Genomic DNA, 22,785 nt, shown 5'->3' with positions numbered 1-22,785 from the left:
ACTTACAGCTAATCCGTGTGTGTATAATGTGATCGAGCATGATCTCACCTTGTATTCTTGATTGGTTTAACCAATAGTGGAGTCTTCCAAGACTAACCCGAGACTTGTATTATTGCTGTATGTTATTGCTTTGGATAAACAACTTTATAGATCTTGGAATGCAGTATTTCCTGAATTAAACTGTTAATACAGATTTCATTCAATAAAGATGCCGAATAGTACCTGCTTTTACCAACATTTGAGGCAAGGGTGATGTTCTCCAAAGCATTCAAGGTATATAAACAAGAATACAACGATGCAGATACTGCAAAAGGAGTTCTGTCATTGGTATGATTGTGTTCTTAAATAGATTAGATTTTTTTTTTCTAGTCCAAAAAAATCTGCTTGGCTGCCTGCCTGCTACATATAATCCAAGTATATAATTCTTGACATAGTCAAGATACAGTTGGGTAAGAGGCTTGTATCTTTCATTTTTCCATTCACTGCTTTACAGGGAATGTAAATAGAATCACTACTTTTCTCTTGGTTAGCGTAACTATTAAGTAGATACAGGAAGCATATTGTTCAAGATCTTTTTGGAAAATACAGTGGTATGCTGTATTTTTTTTTTTCCTTTTACAAATAAAAATGATTGCCCAGGCGGAAGAATTTAATACCAAAGAAAGTGTATAGTCTTAAATGGAAAGTTTTTGCTGGGGGAGAGATAGAACTGTTAAATTGTATTTAAAAAATTCTTAACAGAAAAAAAAAGGCTTGGTTCATTCATTAACACAGCATCTAAGTCAGTTTTTTTTCTTCATAGGAAATTCTAGAGTATCCAAGAGACAAAATGCAAGGAATCAGTTTTGTTGTGGTGCTGAGTAGTGCTGAGTTGTTGTGCATCTTCTGTAGCACACAATGCAATTCATGGCAAAAAAGCAATTAACTTGAGTTATCATGTTGTCCTCCCCCATTATTTAAAATATGAATTCATGTCCTGTATCTGTCCATGGCCATTGATGGGAAGGAGGCATACTATTTAGGAAATACAAGTCCTCAAAAGGAGCTCTATCAACAACTTCAGGCTTCATGAAATACTGATGTAGAAAGAAATCTTCATATTTATATGGCATTCTCATGAAGCTGTTAAATTCATTATAGGAGAAATGTTTTTCTAGAACCTCATGTGGCTGAATTTGCATAATTTTAAGGCATATTTGGTTGTGGAGTGGATTTTTTTATTTTTTTTTTTTTTGCGTAGAGCTGTTGTTCAAGAATCAGCTTTAGAGCATGAAAATGCAAGCTTGATGAGGAGCAGACATTCTGCACTGAAACTTGTCAGCGGGCACTGCGCTATATCCTTTCTGAATTGATATCACTGTCACACACAGCTTGATACTGGTGTCTCACCTGGTGGCTACAGCTCAAAACAGCTTGAGATTCCAGATATACAGCTGCTTTTAAACTGTGCTAATTGTTGTCCGCAAATGATCTTTTAGCTAGAGTAACAAATTTGTGACGCAGGAGCTCTTTCTGACTGTGAGATCTTTAAGTATGACCCTGGTGTGTGCTGAGCTGCTGTGATGTGTTTCAGGATGTTAGTGTGATGATAAACTCAGTATTTGTAGGTAAAAGTTCTGCATAGCAGTTATAGCTTCTACGGGTCTTAATTAACTGCGCAGTAATGGAGGAGAAAAGTTACCTCAGAAAGATGGATGTCTGCTGCTGTTCTAATTATTGTCAAGCATTTTTTTTAGCATTATATAGCAATTCCAATGAAGTTATTGTTTCATCTATTCTGATTAATATTTTGTCATTCCTTTTTGTACCTGTATGTACAGTTAAATACAGTAACTAAGGAGATAATACTATTCAAGTTGAAAGTACTGATATATCTAAATACACAAACCCAAACAAAGTATGGTCTGTTTTGCATCTTAAACAGGTTTACCATCTGGGAAGTATTTGAAGATTGAGGCCACAGAAATGAGCTTTCTACCTGCAGTCCTCTTGTCTGAGAGGCTGAGAACTAGAAAAGTATAATTTAAGACTAAAGAATACAAATACAATGTAGGATCAGGAGAAATGTAAGAGTAGAATCTAAGTGTTGTTTCATAAATGATATATGAGTCAAATGAAGGACAAACTTTTGAGTACCAACCTTGAAGTATTTTTGAGGGCAACACATCTCCAGTTAATGAAACTCTTAATTTCACGAAAGGTTTGACGTTTACAAGAACAATGGGAAGATGAGAGTAAATATTGTATCAAAATAAGACCTTACGCTATAGGACTGAAAATAAAAGTAGTGTTATTGAAAGACTTGCTCTTTCATTCTGTTAAGTTGATGAACATCAAAGCCTTTTATATGAAGTCATACATATTCAGTCATAACCTGTATATAGGATTTTATTTCTAGACAAGTTATAAATCAAGTAAGTCTTTCTTATGTGAGACCCCTGAAATTTTTCAGAGTTGTTCAACCACACCAGCAGCAGATCTTTGAAGAAGACCTACCAGTGACTGAAAATGAAGAGCAACCTGGTCCATCTAAGCGAAAACGCCAGCCAAGTATGTCTGAGACAATGCCCCTGTACACCCTATGTAAAGAGGATTTAGAGAGTATGGATAAAGAGGTGAGCTTAACTAATTATGACAGGTTTCTAATGTAATGATTATTAGTTATGCATAACTCCTTAGTTTCTGTTAAATTATGCATGCATGTGAACTGAACTTGTATGCCTCTACAGTAACCTGAAATAAAAGCTGTAACAGACTGAGAAGTACAGTTTAGTTTAAAATGGAAATTATGTTCTGCAAGGCAAAATCCAGTTCAGGGGTTGAGTTCTCATGCATGTTATCAGGCCATGAAAACACATCTTTGTTTTAGTACAGCTTTGTCACAAGAAATGTCATATTTGCTGTGTGTTAAGCTTTGTTAGGTGTCACTTTAAAATACATCTTCAAATAATTTGGACCAAATTAGGGCTGGATGGGAGAAGACAGGTCTGGGGCTATAAAGTGTACAGGCTGTAGAGGGTATCAAAGCACCAAGGGGGAGAATGGGGCCACATTCATCCAAAGATGTGTAACTTTAACACTGTTAAAAAGTTTTTGTAGTTCTGAAGATATAACTACTTCTTTCAAGTCAAAATACATTGTTTGCAATTCATTGCAGACCTCTCCTAGCTGCTTATTTTACTGTTATGTTTGTGTGCACTTACTTCAAATGAACCACCTTCTTGTGTAATACCAAATGATATAGAGTAGCGGAAAAAGGGTATTGTTGCATAATACACTTTCATAAATTCATTACACTATGCATAGTCTTGTAGTAAATCCAATCTTGAATATTCCTCTGTGAGCCCAGATCAGTCACAAGGTGTGGAGGCAAGAGCATGTAACTTACCAGCTTCTGGCAGTAAGTTGTTTATGAGATTCCAGCCATAATTGGCTTTGAGTGTTACTTTCAGAAAATAAACGCATGAGAAGGAAACTGCACATTTTGTCATGGAAAAAGTTTGTGTACTGCATATGATAATTTTGAGATGTTCTGTTCTTAGATTCTGGAGGAACTTCAAGCTGAAGTTCAAGCTCATGTCCAGTGACTTTCTAGCACTGTGATCTGCTCTGAATTTCACACCAGTGCAAGCTTTCAATTTTATCTAGTGACTCTCGAAGTTGCTAACTTCTCATTTCTCATGGTTTTTGTACCAAAGTATGTTCCCCATTAGACCTAAGGCTTTCACAGGAAATGGTATATTGTTCTGTCATGGTACCTGGTCTCTAAACCTATCTGTTGTTTTCTTTTGTATTTTCAGTGGTACTCATAGCAATTTGTTGTTCATGGGTAGTCTTTCAATAGTGTGGTTGGCTTTTTGAAGGCCCTTGTGAACTGCTGCTGTATGCAATATATTCATTGATCCAAAAGGAAGTGTGTGTGTTTTTCATAATTAGTTCAAAAGTATTTATTTTGTTTTTAAAGGTACTACTCAGGGATCTTGGTAGAATATTCTGGCAATGGTTTATGATTGATTATGCTTCTGTTGCTACAGAAAGGAATTGCTGAATAAATTAGTGCTTTTTCTAAGTATTCCGTACATATAAACATCTTAAATTATGATGATTTATTTCTCTGAATTATGTTTTTACTTGAACTGCGTATTTGGAAAACTAGACTGGATGAACTGCAGAAAAAAATGAGGCCTCATTTCCAATGGATTGTTTTCTTATTTGACTGAACTTTGGTTCAAAAATGTGATTTGAGATTACAGATGCTGCCAAAAGATTTCGCTTCCACCAGTTTATGTTCTCACTCTGTCTTTATTGAAACTCTTACGGTTTTTCTGATCCTCAGGCAGCTGAATCAGAAGAAACTTTTCACTGGGTTTTGGTGGGAGTGTACATCTTGGGAGGATGTGTTCCTGGTGTGTTGGCTCCCCAATGTGGTTTGATCAGGAATCAAAGATCAGCACTGATTTGGAAAGAGAGCACAGATCATGAGGAGGTTAAACTGGACATGGTAGTGTCAGCAGGTTGTCTCCTGGAAGTTGACCAGAGAGGTCAAGGGAGACTAATGTAGCCTTGAGACCATTACCTTCATCCTGATAAAGATAATGTAATCACAAAGAAGAAATGTAATTCAAGTAATAAAATGGATTTTCATGGTGTCATGGGAGTACCCCTTGTGAAGAAGAGGTGTATGTGTGGCCATATAGTCTATAAAATCCAAAAATGTAATGAAACAAACCAAGAGATTCTGTCATCAAGAACATCATCAACTGAAGTGAAAATAAGCTTAATAGGAATTTCCTGTTAGTGTTCAGTTCACTGTGATAATGCAGTAACTGACTTATTTTCCACAGATGGCTTTGTTGACATCAAGTTCTTTATCAAAATTTACTAAAAAATAAGGTTTGTTTTTTTGTTTTGTTTTGTTTTCTCCAGTGATGTCACTGAAGTGTGATATTTCTGCTTCCTGCTGTAAAAATGCTTTAGTAGCACTTTCGGCTGTTGTGGTGATATAATGGCTGTGCCATTAGCTGCTCTGCCAAACCACCATGGTGGAGCGGTGGAGTACATGTTTCTGTTACAGCATCGATAGCTTGCTTTAAAACAGCAAGTGCTGGAGCTAAGGAATGGTAGGTTTAGCATAATATGTGGTCTAGGAAGGATGCAAACAGATCCTTCCATTGTGGCTTTGCCATAGTGTAGGCCAAATCTCAATTAATGTGTTCCTGCCCCTGAGCCACTGTTGATTACAGGACCATACTGTAAGCCAGTTCAGGGAGCTGGTCCGGTCTGAAGAGATTACTTTCGAGGTTAATCTTTGTCATTATCAGCTTCCTGAGATAACTTGTAATTGCAGCAACATGAGCACTAACGCCAGCAACAGGCTGTGGGTAGGAAAAACTGGGAATGAGCCATGAGGGCAGAACTTCAGTGCTAGCTCTGTATTTGTAACTGCATCCTCAGTTTTTTCTCCTGAATTCCCTGGCAAAATCAGATAAAGATTTTTACTAGGTTGAAAGGAGTCTTTTAAATGTAGGCACTGGGATTTATTTTCAATAAAATGAGGTAGGGAATGCAAGGGTTTATGCTGTTGCTGTGGATGTAAAAGCCATTTAACATAACTGCTTTGAGTTTAATTTCTTACAAAAATCTTACTTTTTACTTCGAAAATATCTCTGAAAAAGCCAAACAGGTCCAAGCAACACAGAATTTGCATGTAGTTACACATGAAAAATTTGTTTAGGTGTATCATGATGGATGCTAGTAAATAGAGTTTAATTATAATTATTTCTAAATTAAATCACTTTCTGTCCTTAACCTATTTAAACAGTATTGTAGAAGGAAGAATTTCCATAGGCAGACGTCTATCACAAAAATTTGGTTTTACGTGTTTTTTTGTTAGTGTTTTCGTGCAAATTGTACTCTGGATACCAAATAAGCCAAAGGGAATGAGTAGCATCCCAGCTGTTGGGCAGCAGTTTAAAATCACTTAGTCTTTTGCACTTTTGTTGGTGTCAGAGATCTTGAAGACCATATCCAGCAGTAGCTTCTTTTGCCACTGGCATGGGGGACTGCTTGAGCATTAGAGAAGTGCAAGAACAAGAGAGTTAAAATGTGCTAGGATGGCTGTGCAAAGAGATATTGCCCAATCATAGTGCATACTGAGAGAATCCATGCTTGAGAAATAGAGTGCTAATGCTGATACATCTATTGGAAGAATTTTTTCCCTCTTTCTTTTCTGTGCTAACTATGCACAGATGCTTTGTCACTCATTGCTGTTGCTTCTTTGCTGTGGAACAATTTAGTTTATTTATACATAGGTTGTTCAAAAAGCAATGTCTCCTATGTATTTCCATGGAAAATACAACAGATACAAAGAGTGGAATAACACTATTAGATGGAGCCAATTCTCACATACAAAACACTATTTTCCAACATAGTAATCACCATTAACTATGCATTGCTGCCAGCAATGAACAAGAGCCTGCGTGCTGCACTCATAAAAATCTGCGCCAGTGCAGGTGACCTGCTGTCAGCACTGCTGAAGTACACCAACTACTGCTTCACTGTGCTCCCATCCACTGTTTGGTCTCCATAAATGTTCAGCAAGTGTTGAAGAATATCAGTGACTGCAGGTTTTTTTTCCCACATGGAGGAATTCAGGCTCTCACCTTTGCTTCGTATGCACTTCCATGTCAGAGGCCATTTTGTCAGTGCCCCTCTGCTGCCATCACGGCAACAAAATGTAATTGAATATCAGTGAGGAGGTTCAACCTCTACTGCCATCCCACCAACATCCACCTCTGATGTCATGGAGCAACATAATAAAATAGGAGGCATTACTTTCAGAGCAGACCTCATAAGTCCAGAGAAAATTTTATTTCTAAAGAAGTAGCTATGTGATATATAACTTGCAAACAGTTGCTTTGTACAAATTCTATTTATATTGGTCTGTACTTGGTATGCTCTAATCTTTGTGATACAGTGCAGTTTCACTAAAGGGCGAGAATTCAAGGCTACGTTTAAAGAGGCTTACAAATGATTAAATGCAATCTATAGTAAATAGCTAGAAATATCTCGTCTGTAATACCTCTTCCTGTGTGTTGCTTTTTTCCTTTAAAATCATTCCTTTAAAATAATTCCAATGAAGATATCCACTATTCTTTTCATTGATTATTGAAAAGTAAATGTTGCAGATGACTGTTTCAATGCTCAACTGCCCACTCAAAGAAGAAATTTGCTAGCGTGAGATCTAAACCTTCTCTGGTGCAAGCTGAGACTACTTCTTGTGTCCTATGATTCAGTTAAAGTGATTTGGCAGACCTCTTCTCTGCCAAAGAATAAAGACGTATCTGTCCTGCCATGGAGGTACGGAACTGTTCCTTGTATCTATTTGGTGTGGTTCTGTGGAGCTGTAATCTTTCTTCTAGGATAGGTCAAAGTTGCTGACTTACAGTCGCTGTACAGTACACTGTCACTTACAGTCGCTCTGTGTAAGTCACTACAGTGCTCTTGCCTGTTGATCTACAGGCTGATGACAAATGTATGGTAGACTGGAGATGACAGTAAAAAACAGCCAGCTGTGGATGTTTAATCTGTCACTGTCAACACTTGCAGGTCAGAAGAGGAACATCTTAGGTAGATATCCAATTATCCAATAGACACCAGGTTAGGTGTCACTGGTGGGAAGTTCAGTAAGGAAAGCCCCATGGTAGAAATATTTCTAATTGCATTTTGCAGGGACTTTTCATCCAAGACGGCCTGGAATTACTAATGTCCTACAACTTCTGTGTATGTGTAATCTACTAGTTGCATGATCCTTATGCTTTTATATTTATTACCCTTTTTTGTCAGTATTTGAAAGCAGCATTTGTGTCTTGTCAAGTGTCACCATCTGCCTTGTAAGGTAAAATATTTTGCTGGTATAAAATCCTCTTTGGGACTTGGGAGAAGGGAAGAGAGGAAATGAATGTGATACTAGTCAGACCTCCAGCTTTCTCATCTCTCACTTAGAGCTCTACTGATTCCTCCCATCTGTCTGGATATATATTTAGCAGCTGCAAAGTGACCACATTACAAAGGTATGTTCTGTGAATCAGTCAATCTAAGTAGACAGTGGCTTTTTCCTGAGTGGGATTTACTAAATTTTTTTTGCCTCAGTATGATTCTCTTGATTTGAGGTGCATTTGAAAGGGTAAGAGTTGGTAGAATCTGCTCTACTTTCTTCTAAGTGTTGTTGTAGGTATAGTTGTATTCCAGAATATATCAATTTTGTATTCTGAGTGACTGTGCTATGCAGTGTTTTAAGAGGCAGTGTTTTTCTTTCTCTGTTCAGTGAATGTTATTATCTATGTAGGTAGTAGCCTCTTGGTTAGTTTAAAAATACTGATGTGATACAATGGATGTTCACTAGTGCAAAATAGAAGCTGCCTAGGGCTCATTTGGACACTGCACTGTACATTAACACTCCCTTGAATTTCTACAGTTATTTTTCTCATACAAAATGTCATGATATTTTAAAATGTAGCATTGTAAATCATACAGATAATAAATTTGGATAGCAATCTCTTCGTACATACTATAGCATTTTTTGGAGTTAAAAGCATATGATTGTGTATACTTGCTGTTGTCAGTGATTATCATACAGCACCTTGGTCCTTTAGTTAAGGTATGCTTTAAAAGATGTGGACTACTTGCACTTCAGAGAAGAAAAAAGTTAAACTATAAAAAACTATAGGTGAAAAAAATATATATGGAAAAATATCAAAGATAAATACGCTATTCTTTATCAAAAATTTACAAGGCAGTAGCAGCCAATAAGGAAGCAATTTCCGAAAGTATTTTTAGCAATAAACAGAGGTAAGATAGTAAGATAATGTTGGTACATAACCTTTGTAGACCTAGCTATTTCCTAGTGCTTTGTTTTTCTTTGTTCGCTGCCCTTTTATCACCCTTCGTTTGTGTCTTTCACTCTCATCTATCCCAGCTGTGGTGCTCTGATCAGCTTCTCATGGAAAGTAGCATGGAAGATGGAGAATCTCTATCAATCAACTTTTCATTTTCATTGTGAAGCACTTTAATTACAACTGGCTTAGACCCATAAGACTTAACTCGTAACTTACTTTTCATCACTCTGTGGTTTTCTATAGAGAAATAGTAAGGCTGTGGTGCTAGGAATCTGTGTGCTGCTACTATATGTGTTCACAGAGCACTTGCTGTTGAGAGGTGGCTGACAGATGCACCAAGAAACGTTAATTTGTACTGTAATGAACATAACCTAAAGCTGTAGGAAAATACAGAAGGTATTACTGCTTTCCCCTGCATAAGATTTTGACATTTACTTGTCTCTAATATTAAAGTTAAATAACATTTAAGCAATTTATTCAGCCATGTCTTACCTGATTAGTAGCAAAAACTGATTAAAGTTGTCTGATAGTACTTTTAACAGCTCAGCAGTAAGAATTGTAAGTGTGGAATTGAAAGAGTTTACTGCACTGGAAAAGAAAGTCAAACATTTAAAGGAAGCTGAATGTCAGTTGTTTGTTTCTACTTTTTGTTTTGCTTTAAGTAACTTATTTTCTACTGAAAGTGCAAGCAGTTCCAATAAGATCATGATTTTTTTTCTTTAATTGCAAAAGATGTTATATTTATTTTAAAAAAATCAGTATTGGTCAGGGTCAAGTAGTAGGTACATCATCCGGACCAAAAGCATTGAGACTGACTGACTGTCAGGTAATTAAAATAACACTGAAAATGCAGTGTAGAAAAAGCTAGTGAAATTTAAATTGATTATTAGCATGTGAAGCATTTGTCTGCGGAGCCTTTGTTTTCCCACTAATTGCATTAAACTAGCTGTCTGATTTGTTTTTATGTTTATTAAGAGAACATAATGGCCCAAATCTGCCCTAAACGTGGCAGCTTCTAGTAAAGGGTTGGGATTTTTTTTGTCTCTTGATGTTATGTTTTACTTAATCCTCCTTCCTATTTTGGATATCAGTTATTACCTACTTTGATATTGTCTCAAGTAGATAACCAGGTTTTTTTTACCTCATCTGCTTCTCTACTCAGGTTGCCTTGAAAAACATTATTTAAGCTCAGTTTCATTGTTTCTGGCGTATTTACACATTTTATTTTCATTCTGATTTTTTTTATTTACCATGAGGGGGGGGAAAAACAAACCTTTGAACCTTTTATCACATTCAGATGACAGACTATTTATGACATTTGTTTTGTAGCTAAAAATCGTAACTACCTATATGTGGAGAAAAGCTAGATGGTACTTATGAAGAAGTTGACTGTTACACACAATCTTGTGTGAAATGAATAGGATTACTCAGATTCTTGGCTGATTGGGCCATTGTTAGGAGAAAATATAGATAAATTATGACTGAGGCTGATTCACATCTGTTATACTCAGATATGAGGTAACTTAGATAATTAAAAATAGTTGTGCTACAGCAACAAGTATTTATGAGCTGCACTAAATTGACAGCAACTAAAGCATCTATGCCTACTTCAGAGTTAGCCTTCTTCCAGGAATGAGATAAAACATAGATAGTAAGGGTTTTGCCTGGATTTCCCCATTTATTTCATTGACAATCAGTCAATGATTAATTGGATTTATAGAATCATAGAGTCACAAGGCTGGAAAGGACCTGCAAGATCATCTAGCCCAACCGTCCTCCTATCACCATTACTACCCACTAAGCTACTAAACCATACCTTGTGGCACCTCATCCAGATGCCTCTTGAACACTGCCAGGGACAGTGACTCCACCACCTCCCTGGGCAGGCCATTCCAGTGCCTGACCACTCTTTGAGTGAAAAAAGTTTTCCTTTATATCTAATCTAAATCTCCCCTGGCACAACTTGTGCCATTTCCTTGGGTCCTGTTTGTTGCCTGGAAGAAGAGACTGACCCCATCCTCATCACAACCTCCCTTCAGGAAGTTGTAGAGTGCAATAAGGTCTCCCCTGACTGGGCCTCCTCTTCTCCAGACTGAACAATCCCAGCTCCCTCAGCCACTCCTCATAGGACTTGTGTTCCAGACTTCTCACCAGCTTTGTTGCCCTTCTCTGGACACATTCCAGGTCCTCCATGTCCTTCTTGTAATGAGGGGCCCAAAACTGAACACAGTAGTTGAGGTAATTATTTATCAATAAAGGTGTTTCATCTATCTTCTTCATACTTTTCTGATCTAATCAACAGTTTGTTCAGGTTCCTTTCTTTTACAACTGTTCTCAAGATTATTTCTGCATGTTGAGATTTTAGAGGATTTTCTCATGATGTAGTGAGAAAAGTGGTTCACTTCTGCTAAAAATTATCTAGCAAATGTGATCAAATCCAACCTCTTTGTGTTTTTGCAAATATATATAACTTCTCTTGCTGACTTCTAAGATATGCCTGTTTAGTAAATGCTTTATTCTAATGTTAATTTGTGTTAACTAGAAACTAGATCTATAAATTCTCCACCTGTAGAATGTATTTACAGGGTGTTAAAAAATGGAAAAAGTGAAGTTTGAATACTGTATAGGGAAGAAAGCATTCCTATACATTGTGTTTGATTTTTGCTAATAGTATGTTAGATATCTGCAACTTTCTGTGTTTAGCCTTAATGAAGAGAAGCCATAAGCCATTTTCAGCTCTGCTTGTTCACTGAAAATGGGGCAAAATGTTTCTAAATGCAGCTCAATAACCTCACTTTGACATATGCATCTACCTCCATGTTCTAAATCAAATGCATCTAGGCTGTCAACACTAATTTGACATAGTTAAAAATGAGTTGTCTGAGCCATCTAAAACAATTTTCAAGCTGCTCCCTAACATAATTCTGTGCTTTCTGTATATACAGCCTGACAGCCTCATCACACATCTTAGCATGTTTTTACACTTGAATTCTAGCTGCTGTTCTCTGTGAATGATATTTAAACTTGCCTGCACAAGTCTTGGTCTAATCCTGAACTACTCCTTCCTAACTATTTTTGTTCTATCAAGATACTCTAATATTTGTATTTCAACATAAAGGAAAAAAAAATGCAGTATAGCATAATATATGCTAAGTGCTTTGAAAAATCTTTAGAAACATGCACAATGCTAGTCTGCTGTAATTATCTAGAGTTGTAACCAGTTTGGAATTCTAGGGTTATAAAAATGCAAGTCTGCTTTGGTGACATAAAGACCAGATTATTTCTAGATGCAGCATTGAGCAACAGTTTGTACCATTGGTGTTTAGTCCACAGTTCTTAATCGATTGTCATAAGATGACCTACTTTTAAATTCAAAATATGCATAATTTAAGTTGTTCATTTCTAGTACATCTTTGAGGCAAAATAGCTTTCTTTTGCTTTGGTGGAGTCTTAACTCTTGTCTGCTACCATGTTGAGAGAGCAGTGAGTACAGCCACTCAGCTCTGTCTGTGATAGTCTAGCAGCTGCAAGTATTTTGCTACTGGGTCAGCATTACAAGGAATATTTTTACTCTGAGTACAACTGTAACATAATTATGAAAAGCTGCAGAACTGGAGCCCCTCAACTGATGCAGTAAAAAAAATCCCTGCTGTGATGCACTCACAAAATGAATAATTAGCAGAATAGCCATGCTGCTAACACTGTCTACTATAGCAGTATTAAATTTTGATTTTGAGAGAATGTAATTGTTGATCTCTGTTGTTCTGTTCTTTTTTGTATGTGAGCTTACACAATTTTTCTCTGCCAGGGCTTGAGCTGTAGGCAATATTATCTGTTGCTCCTCATAGCAAGTATGATGATACTGCTTTCTGTGATGGGCACAGACAGCTGCCTGTCTTGGATATTTTAGTGCTCCAACATCAAACTTGCTTCATCGCAGAGGTATTGAGGGCTGGATACAGCTGGCATACTGCAACACAGCTATAATCTCAAAACCCACCCGATATTCATCAGCTTCATATTGAGCTGGCGTCTTGTGAAACTAACTACTTCTTAGTACTTGGGGTTATCTTTTGTTGTGCTTTATATTATTTTGTATTGGTTTTTTTTAACTAACTTATTTTTATTTATTTTTTAATTAATCTCCGAAATTACCCATGGAATGAGTTGTCCCTCTATGCAGGGCACTCGTACAGTACTTGTGTTTTTTCACTTCTTTGTTTAAAAGCCTCACGCTTTGATCACACAGACTCTGCAGTCACGTTGCCTAGTTCAGCAAAAACCATTTCAAAACTGACTTGGCTTTGCCATCTTCTCTAAGTTTCCAGTAAAGCCAGTTCAGAAATAGTTTCCCCAAATATTCGTTACTGCCAGCTGATGTCTGTTAATGCTTATGCTAAACTTTGGCTAAAATTATTGACCTCTGTGTCAAGTAACATGATATCCACTGGAGAGACTGCACTTAGTCCTAGTCTTTGTTATCTAGGAAACCCATTGTTTTTTACTTTTGGGCACTGTCCTCTACAGAATGCTTGTGGATATAAACTCTGTAAGAGAGATATGATCATTGCCTATGGATTTTTTTTCTTCTTTGTTTCATGTTTCTTGGTGGAATTTCACAATAATAAGTGCTTTCAAGAAGGGACTTGAATATATTTTGAGGATCAGGAAGTTGTTACAAAATGAAGCCTATATCCAGAGAAAACTTGCATTGAGCAAACAAATGATAGAAGCAAGATAGTAGACAGAATATATTTTACACTTTTTTTTAACACTTCTTTACATTTATTCACAGATGGCCATTCTTTTTTTATAGCATAATAAAAGCAAGATTGGAGCTCAGAAGCAGTATACAATCATAGAATCCTTAGAGTTGGAAGGGACTTTTAAAGGTGATCTTGTCCAACTCCCCTGCCATGAACAGGGACATCTACAGCTAGATCAGGTTGCTCAGAACCTGATGCAGCCTGACTTTGAATGTCTCCAGGGATGTGGCACCTAACATGTCCCTAGGCAACCTGTTCCAGTGCCTCACCATCCTTATTGTAAAAAACGCTTCTTCCTTATGTGCAGTGTAAATCTCCCCTCTTTTATTTGGGAATCATTTCCCATTGTCCTAATACCAAAGACCTTGCTAAAGAGTCTGTCCTTTCTTATAGACCCCCTTTAGATACTGACAGACCACAATAAGGTCATCATGGAGCCTTTTCTTCTCCAGGGTGAACAGCCCCAGATCTTTCAACCTGTCCTTGCAGGGGAGGTGTTCCATCCCTTGGATCATTTTTGTAGCTCTCTGCTGGATGCCCTCCAGCAGGTCCATGTCTCTCCTGCACTGAGGACTCCGCATCTGGATGCGGTACACCAGATGAGGCCTTACCAGCACAGAGTAGAGGTGCAGGATCACCTCCCTCAGCCAGCTGGCCACACTTCTCTTGATGCATCCCATGATACAGTTGGCTTCCTGGGCTGCGAGGGCACATTGCTGGCTCATGTCTAGCTTATCATCCACCAGTACCCCCAAGTCTTTTTTTTGGCAGGCATGATTCATTGATAATGTTACAGTGCTGCCCTCAGCACTTCATTAGCATCTTGCTGTTGGCTGCCCCCTTTGGCAGTGAAATGCATCAGAAAAAATAACTTAGTTTAGGTACTGTGCCCTCAAATTGCAAGGTGTTGTTTTAATAATATGGTAAGATTTCTAACTTTGTGTCATTTTTTAAATTGTATTTAAAATCCTTTTGCAGGTGTTCTTTTGTTAATAAGTTAGACCATTTTTATTAATAAAAGTCATGATCACTAGGCTAGTTTTGCATGCGTCTCGGTAAATACTTAGGAATAAGAAAAGTATTATGACTTCTGGCAGAACTATGCCTTAGCTAATAGGTAGAGTGATGGAAGAGACTTGCAGAATTGTAAAATGAAGCTTTTTTACTGCATATTGGCAGATTATGTACAGATGTGATAGGACTTTTTCCCCAGTTACTATAAAGGTTTACGAGGTGGGTGCTATTTGTTTGCAGCAGGCTGAGATCCCTGAAGTATCCACCTCTGCTACTTTTAACAGTTGTAGACAGTCCTGGTTTTTACCAGTTCTTTCTGTTGCCTGGGATAAGAGTATGTTGGTGTTAGACTTCGTTCATTTTGCACATCTGAAAGATAATTTGTGTTGTTACAAGTCATTGAAGGTGCATTTGCATTAGAATTTTCCCTTTACTCCATTCCCTACACTTCTGGCATCAACAGATACTTCTATAGGTTTTCTGATCTCTTCATATTTAGATAATGCTTCATTCTACATAAAGAAAATATGGCGTTTTTGCCAAAGACTGTATTGCTTGTGGGTTTACTCACCAGCTCTTTCCCTTAAGGTTTTGCCTAAGGTTTAAGTCAGGAAGGTTACTAAAGCGTGGTTCTTTAGAGCTTACAGCTCAGGCTTTTGTTCCACTGCAGGATTTTTGTTTTAAGATTCACAATTATGGAGAAAGTGGAAGATTACTCAATGGCACAAATTGAACTACGTTTAATGCAATCTACTGATAATACCAGTAAGATACAGTAAAAGCAGGTGGTTTGATCCATCAGTTAAATTAAATTGGTCATGAGTGTATGATAACACTCCTAAACATAGTTTTCCAAGTTGTTGATGTGCAGGTTTCCACTATTCAAGTTGTGGCTGTACTTTTAATAGAGGTGCTTATCTAAATTCTATTTCTAGTCTCATATACTGTTCTGGCATGGATGCCTCTGTAGACATAAAGTGAAGTGGGACAGGGAAATGGTGTAGCTAGGCAATAACCCACCTTAAAAAGGTACTCAAAGGTAAATAAATAAGCTGGTAATATCACTGAGATTACCTGTTTACCAGATAATCAGATATTCCAGTCTAGCTGCAGGATGCTGGAGGTGGCTGTTATGCTTGCTTCTGGAGGTCACCTTGCAAGACCAGGAAGTCTGTACCTAAATTTAAACTTTATCCATAGTTGTTAAATGTGTAGGTTCAGCTTCATACTTAGTAATGTTATAGAGAAAAATCGTGGGGTGAAGGAAACAAAAGACCTCCTCCCTTCTTGTGTCCAGTTTTCATCCAGTAACTTCTGTGTTTTTATTTGGCTCTTTATGAAAAAGCAAATACGATTAGGCTTAGAGCCTAAATAAGGCTTAGAGCCAATGAAGAATCAAACTAGTGTTTTTAAAGAAAAATACAGAGTCTCAGAAAAGAAAAAATCCTTTCAAATAGTTCTAGAATGATCTTTGGTGATATTTAAAAAATAAGATAAAGGGGAGAAGAACTTTGCTTTACAGAATAATGTAAAATGGGAATTATGATTGTAAAAAAAAAAAAAAAATCTTAAACTGAGAATAGGTGTTTATTCTGAATAGATCAAGTAAAGGTGTGGTCCAAGTTAGTTTGGTATTGTCATTGTGAGAATTAGCAAGGGAACTTTTACTGGAATAGTGTTTTAGGAAATTTTGTGTCCCTAAGCCTTTGAGCAAACTACTACTCTGAACTAACTCCTATTAAACTTCTGAAGTGCGCTTGGAGAGTCATCAGTAAAATGTCTGAGGACTTCATGTTTCCCTTTTGTAAGTTGGGAAGCTAATGCAGTAGTCTCTTGCCTTCTATCTCAGAGTTTGAAAAAAACAGCTCAAACATGACATCAAACACTGAAAATTGCATTTGTGGTATAAATACTTGGACAAGTTCTGGTCATTACTTTGAAATGCTTTTATTTTCTGTAAACCCTGTGTGCTAAAGCAAAAGCTAAACTATTTTCTCCTATTTAGCTCCTTCTTCTTCTCTTGCGCTGATTCCAGTGTAGTCAGAGTTCAGAGAATCACGTGAGAAACTGTTCCTCCTTTTTCTTGCTGAAAACATTTGGAGGAAAGGAATTAGAAGGGTGGTACAAATAGTGTTTTAAGGAAAGAAAAACATTTGGACTGAAAAAAGAGATCTGATGGTGATTTCTATTGAATCATAAGGTAACGTTAGGAAAGAAGTAGTGGGAACTGGGCATAAAGAATGCTAGAATACCAGAAAATTCATTCTGGGAAAGAGTTCTAGACTTTTAAGAACATGAACCAATTATATTCGTTGTGAGTTTTACCACTAAAGCCAGAAGAAATGTGGTCTAAGACAGCAACACTCCTCCTTTTTCTACATAACTATTCAGAAATTTCTGCCCACAACTTAAATAGGCCTACACACTTACACGGGGAGGGAATGGAGAGAAAAGTGTGGACATGTAAAAGAGAAGGCTGCATTTTGAAGTATGGTCGCATTTTTACTCTTTTGTATGTAAGTCGTAGGCCTAAAAACAGAGGTGGTTGTTATCCTTCCTTGCTGCCAAGGTACGCTGCTGACCCTAGTTTAGTTTGCTTTCACCCATGGACTTTTCAGTAGAGCTGCTACCCAGCCATTCAGCTCTGTTCAGTTGCAATGGGATCTGTTCCATGTGCTGCAAGAGGGTTCAGTATATATGTTTACAAAGGAAATTCTGATCACTTTGTTTTCTGCTTGCTCTGTGCCCGTACTGTCTCCCTTAAAACAGCCTATTCTGTCTGTTCTCAAAGCATATCTGGAGCTTAGGGGTGTTAAGAGAATACTAGAAGCAGCCTTGTCAATGTTGTTTGAATAGGAGTTTTATCGTATTTGTAATATAATATGAGAGGAAGGGTGATATTCTGAGGTTCTCTGATAGTTTGAAGAATCTTCAGATTGTTTTAAATTGTCAGCGTAATCACTTTCAATGCAATTAGGGAAAAAAAAATCTGCAAACTTAGCAGAATAGCAACTTAATTTTGTATAAATGAAATTCTGTAAGAAGTAACTATATGTATGACAACTGGACACTGGAGCATGGACTTGTGGTCTTTCTCCTAGCACAACCAGGTGTACAGAGAGTTTGCATCCTTTATTATTAATTGTACTAAGAGAAGAAAAAGCCTTTTCTTTGGGGAGCAGGGGAAAGATTTAGAGAGTCTTTGAAAGTAAAAGACTTAAGTATATTACAGTTGAACAGAGAGCAGTATGCTTATATGGGTTCTATAGATAGTTTGCATTGTTGCCCAGTTAATTTAATTTCTGTGAGAATACTATGTCTACAGAAGGAAATTGTTCTTGGAGATCTAATTAGTGTCTCTTGCCACTTATTTTTGTTCCATCTGTCAGGCTGTGTTGTTCAAAAGCTTCCTGATGCTTGCACTTGATAGCATTTAAATGTCACTTGTACACTGTTGCTGGGGTGTCTTAACAATACTGATTTTATTAATAATGAGAATTCTGAGTGACAGTCAAAGAAAACTCATTTTTTTCATCTGAGTTTTTTCAGATAAATCATTTATGTTTAAAACAAAACAAAACTTTTCTGATCATGTGATTCTTCTACTGTGCAGGCCCCTGGTCTGTTTTTTAAAGTGTCTATAGTATTACAAGACAAATATTAGAAATTTGAATGGAAGAATATTATTTGGTACTTCTGTGTTATACAATAGATGACAGCTGGTAAGCATTAAATAAAAAGCATATTAACCTGAAAGAAAGAGGAACATGAATTTAAGACCATCTGGACTGCCTGACAAGTGTCTCTGAAGTGAAGGTGTATAAATTACAACTGATTGAGCACAATAACATTATTTGATAAAGCAAATTCTCAGCAACTTTTTTCAGCAGTCACCACCACTTTCACCAGCAGTGAACAAGACTGTACTCATAAAGATATGCATGGCTGTCCAGAAAGTGGTTTGTCCTTTACGTCACTGTCACCACTGCTGAAACGCACCACCCACTGCCTCACTGTGGCAACATTCACTGGTCTCTACAAATGTTCAACAAGCATTAGTGAATGTCAGTGGGTGCATTTTTTCTGCATGGACGAATTCAGTGGCACAACTTTGCTTCATATACAATTCCATGCCATGTGCTATTTTGTCAGACTATGCCTCTGATACCATTTGTCATAGAATCGTATGTGTCTTTTCAGTTGGAGAGTCCTTACAGAGTCCTTACAGCTGGAAGGGACCTTAAAAGGTCACCCAGTCCAACTCTTCTGAAATGAGCAGGGACATCCACAACTTGATCAGGTTGCTCAGGGCCTGATCTGGCCTCACCATGGAAGTCTCCAGGGAGGGGGCAACACAGCAACAAAATGTTGTGGAATATTGGTGAGAAGATTCAACCTCTACTGCTGTACCACCAACATCTGACTCTGTTGTTATAGGCCAACATAATAAAATAGGTTACTTTCGGAGCTGCCCTTTTTGTTTATAATAGTGCTGCCAGGTGTGATATTCAAACACAAAGCATTCCAGCATGCTTTATCAAAAACAGGTTAACACTAAAATTTTGACGATGTGGGGAAGATTCAAGTAGAAACATCAAATCATATACGATATTAGTAAGCAAGACTGCTTCTTTGTTGTGTTTATTTTACTGATTCACCATCTTCTGAATGAGCCCATGTTAATTGTGACAGAGGGGAAAATCCCTACACAAAGAGACAAAGGAGCGTGTAGTACATGATTCTAGATATCAAGTCAGGAATTTGAAAGGAGAAAACGCTGTAATGCCAAAGAAAGAAGAACTTGCTGTTGTGTTTCATATATTTTCTATGACTACCCAGAAGAATTGAGACTGACATGCAGTGTATGTTCTCCCTTAAATCTCATGTACTGAGGAGTGAAATAATCTGTGTCCAGCAAGTTTGTCCTTCTAGTGATGTTTTTACAGAATAAAATATTTTCTTTCAAAACGTAAGTCCAGATCTCCTAATACACACTTTCATTGTATTGTAGGAAAGTGTAATTAGACACATGCATCATGTCATATTATCATCTCTAACAGTGTCTTAAAAGACTTACTAGACGTTCTTGAAGACATGGATGGTAATGTCCTGATTCTCAAGTAATTGTTCATAAATGACAAACAAGTGTTGATAAGAATATATGTAAGAAGCTATTCCATTCAGTGAGACAAAAAGTACAAAATACAAAGTTTTTATAAACAGAAGAAAAAACAATGATAACTAACATTAGCTACCATATTTGGAATAAAATTCCTGATGTTAATCTTTTTTGTTTTTAATGTCTTGCTGCTAAATCATACAAATGTTGTAGAGTATGTAAAAGTAGCCTACTCATGAGGTCTCTATCCCTTCTAGGAAATTTTATGTGACCTCCCAAGTAAGCTTGCAGAGAAGGGAGGGATCTTATTTGACCATGTCTTACTACATTTGTATTTTGTTTAATGTCAGGATAAGGTGATAATGGATGAAAAATGAATGTGATGTTGCAGAAGTAAGCTGTACAGTGTAGAACAATCTTATGGAACTGAAAGGCTGCTCACTAATAAGAAGGAAGTGTTCCTTCAGTGTTTTAAGTGAGGAGTGATTCCTTTCCAGGGACTCAAATTTGATTATAGCAGCTGTTCTCAGTGAAGAGCCAAGGCTTTTTCCTCACATAATTGCTTTTTTCATCCTGTAACTGGTAGACTTTACTAGAGGCTGCTAATTTTTGTGCTTGCAGTTCAGTAACATTGGATAAGCAGAATTTCAAATCACAGTGAGCAAGAAGCACTCATTACAGATATACTTCTGTTCTGGTGTAAAGGTCTGACTTTTAATGCAAGTCAGAAATTTGTTTGCTTCCTAAACCAGAAGAGCTGACTGTGGATAGAGAAAAAAGACAACACTTCCCTCACAGAAATATCACAGAATCATGCAGTATCTCAAGTTGGAAGCGACCCATAAGGATTGCTGAGTCCAACTCCTGTCCAAATGTGCCACAGGATATTTAGAAAAAATAAGATATATTTTACGTAACACATTTTGAGGAAGATGCTTACTTTTCAAGTACTGCTGCTGCTGAAGAACAAAGCAGTAATGAGTGGGTTCTTGATTACTTTGTTAATGCTATTGTATTAGAAAGGCACAGTAAAATGTTTTATTCTCATTTGCTAGTGAAGAAGTTGGCTTTGGGAGTGTTTTATGTTGTTTTGCAGACAAGCAGAAGGTCTGAATCTCAGCTTACAAAGGTGACCTAATAAATTATTGAAAGAAATAAAACTACTTGTTTTACATGTTATTATAAGAACCAAGAGTAGGAATAATTAAGTATAATTTATATCAAGAAAACAATATAATTAAAATAGTTCTATTTTTAAATAATTTTGTGTAGAAAGCCAGGCTATCAACAGATTTTTTTTATATATATAGCTGTTCACTATTTTTTGAGCTAGTATTTTTTCAGCTTCTCATGTACTTCCTTAGATGCATATTTTCAAGAATTGAGGTGTATAAATTTTTCCATTCTTTTTTCTTTCAGTACTTTATGCAAGTGTTTTTTCTGGTAGGCAATTTCTGGTAGGTGCTCGCTTTCTAGGTTTTCTATCTGGAAGACTAATCACAGTTTTAGCACCCAAAGCCTGTCATCACTATGCTTTTTCTTCCCTCTCCTAATCCCCTCCTTGATAAAGTGATTATTTCAAATGATACATTGTTTAATCCAGTGCTCAATGAATTATGATAAAGTTAGAAATCTTTTTTCTGTTTTTTATGTTTACCAGTTTATTTTTTTACTTGTGCTATTAATTCATCCAAGCTCTAAGTAGTTAAATTCCACCTTCCCCCCAGCTCCTTGCAAAAGACATAAGAATCAAGTTATGCGCTACGTAAACATATGCAAATATTTTCTGGAGGTATTTATATACAGACTGTCATATTTTTATTATCTCTGTATATGCAGCTATACGATATAAGTAGATGTTATATGTATGAATTATAATATATATTCATGTATTTATAAATTTGTACAGGGCTAGAGAACTTTATACATTTTATCTCTAATATTGCAGAACTTCTCTAGTTCCTTTTTCAGAAGGTACAGATATTATGCTGCAGAAATGGTAATGAAGGCAGTCAGTCATTTCTTGTAATTATTTTCCTCTGCATCTAGTCCTTTTGCTTGTCTACAGATATTGTAACTTCTTTTTCTTCAACTTTCTTTCCTATTTTCTGATGAACCTTCCCTTCCCTTCCCTTCCCTTCCCTTCCCTTCCCTTCCCTTCCCTTCCCTTCCCTTCCCTTCCCTTCCCTTCCCTTCCCTTCCCTTCCCTTCCCTTCCCTTCCCTTCCCTTCCCTTCCCCCCCCCCCCCCATTTTCCGCTGGGATTTTGATATTTACACTTAGAATGTGATTGTCTTTGGCAACTGATATGTTTCTTGCTGTGAATCAGCTTGCAGATTTGTTCTGAAACAACTGCCTTAACTCCATAACCAGTTAAACTGTGGTAGAAAGTATTTTTTTTACTGCACAAACTTACATTCTTTTACTACTACTGCTGCTTATCTGATCTCTAACCTGATCGTAGAATTCTGCTTGGATTGTTAAAAAAAATTTTACGGAGTAGTGAGTGAGTCATCCAGGCACATCTGTTGTCTTCTCAGGTTTTGCTTTCCTTTATTTTTGAGTGTTTCCTGAGTGTTTATTGAGATGCAGTATTGCAAGGAAGTGATAGAATACTCAAAGCTTGTGATTGCTGTCCTGCTATTCGCAGCTTCCACAGTTACATAGCCTACAAAACCAGTTTTTCTGTTAGCACTGATGTGTCACGTGGATTTTTGAAACTACCCATCCTACTGGGTTTGGATCTTCCTAGAATATTACTATATTGAGAGCAGAGATAAAATAGTTCTGCCTCACTTTAGTTTCCTTATTTCATAACTAATTGGTTGCTCTGAAAGCTTATCATAAAAACCCTAAGGATTCTGCTTCAGATTTTTTGCAGTGAGAATAGAAGTGTTTGCCTATAACCATAAAAATAAATGCAGCCAGCTTCTCATTTTATTCTGTTTTTTATAAGAGCTTTCTTTGCCTTTGGAATTAAAGTAGAATCC

The 22,785-nt window shown here is 36.9% G+C and overlaps 1 protein-coding gene across 1 annotated transcript in view; it reads left to right on the top strand.

Moving 5' to 3' along the window:
- CTDP1 (CTD phosphatase subunit 1) overlaps positions 1–22,785 on the top strand; it is a 100,935-nt gene that overhangs the window by 42,439 nt on the left and 35,711 nt on the right. Inside the window, exon 11 of the mRNA XM_418905.8 lies at positions 2,453–2,615. Coding sequence (XP_418905.6) covers positions 2,453–2,615 — 163 coding nt within the window. The remainder of the gene's footprint in view (positions 1–2,452; positions 2,616–22,785) is intronic.

The sequence above is a fragment of the Gallus gallus genome, chromosome 2, assembly GCF_016699485.2.
Source record: "Gallus gallus isolate bGalGal1 chromosome 2, bGalGal1.mat.broiler.GRCg7b, whole genome shotgun sequence".
Lineage (NCBI taxonomy): Eukaryota > Metazoa > Chordata > Aves > Galliformes > Phasianidae > Gallus > Gallus gallus.
Note: the sequence above shows the minus strand (reverse complement) of the source record. Positions and strands in the feature narration are given on the sequence as shown.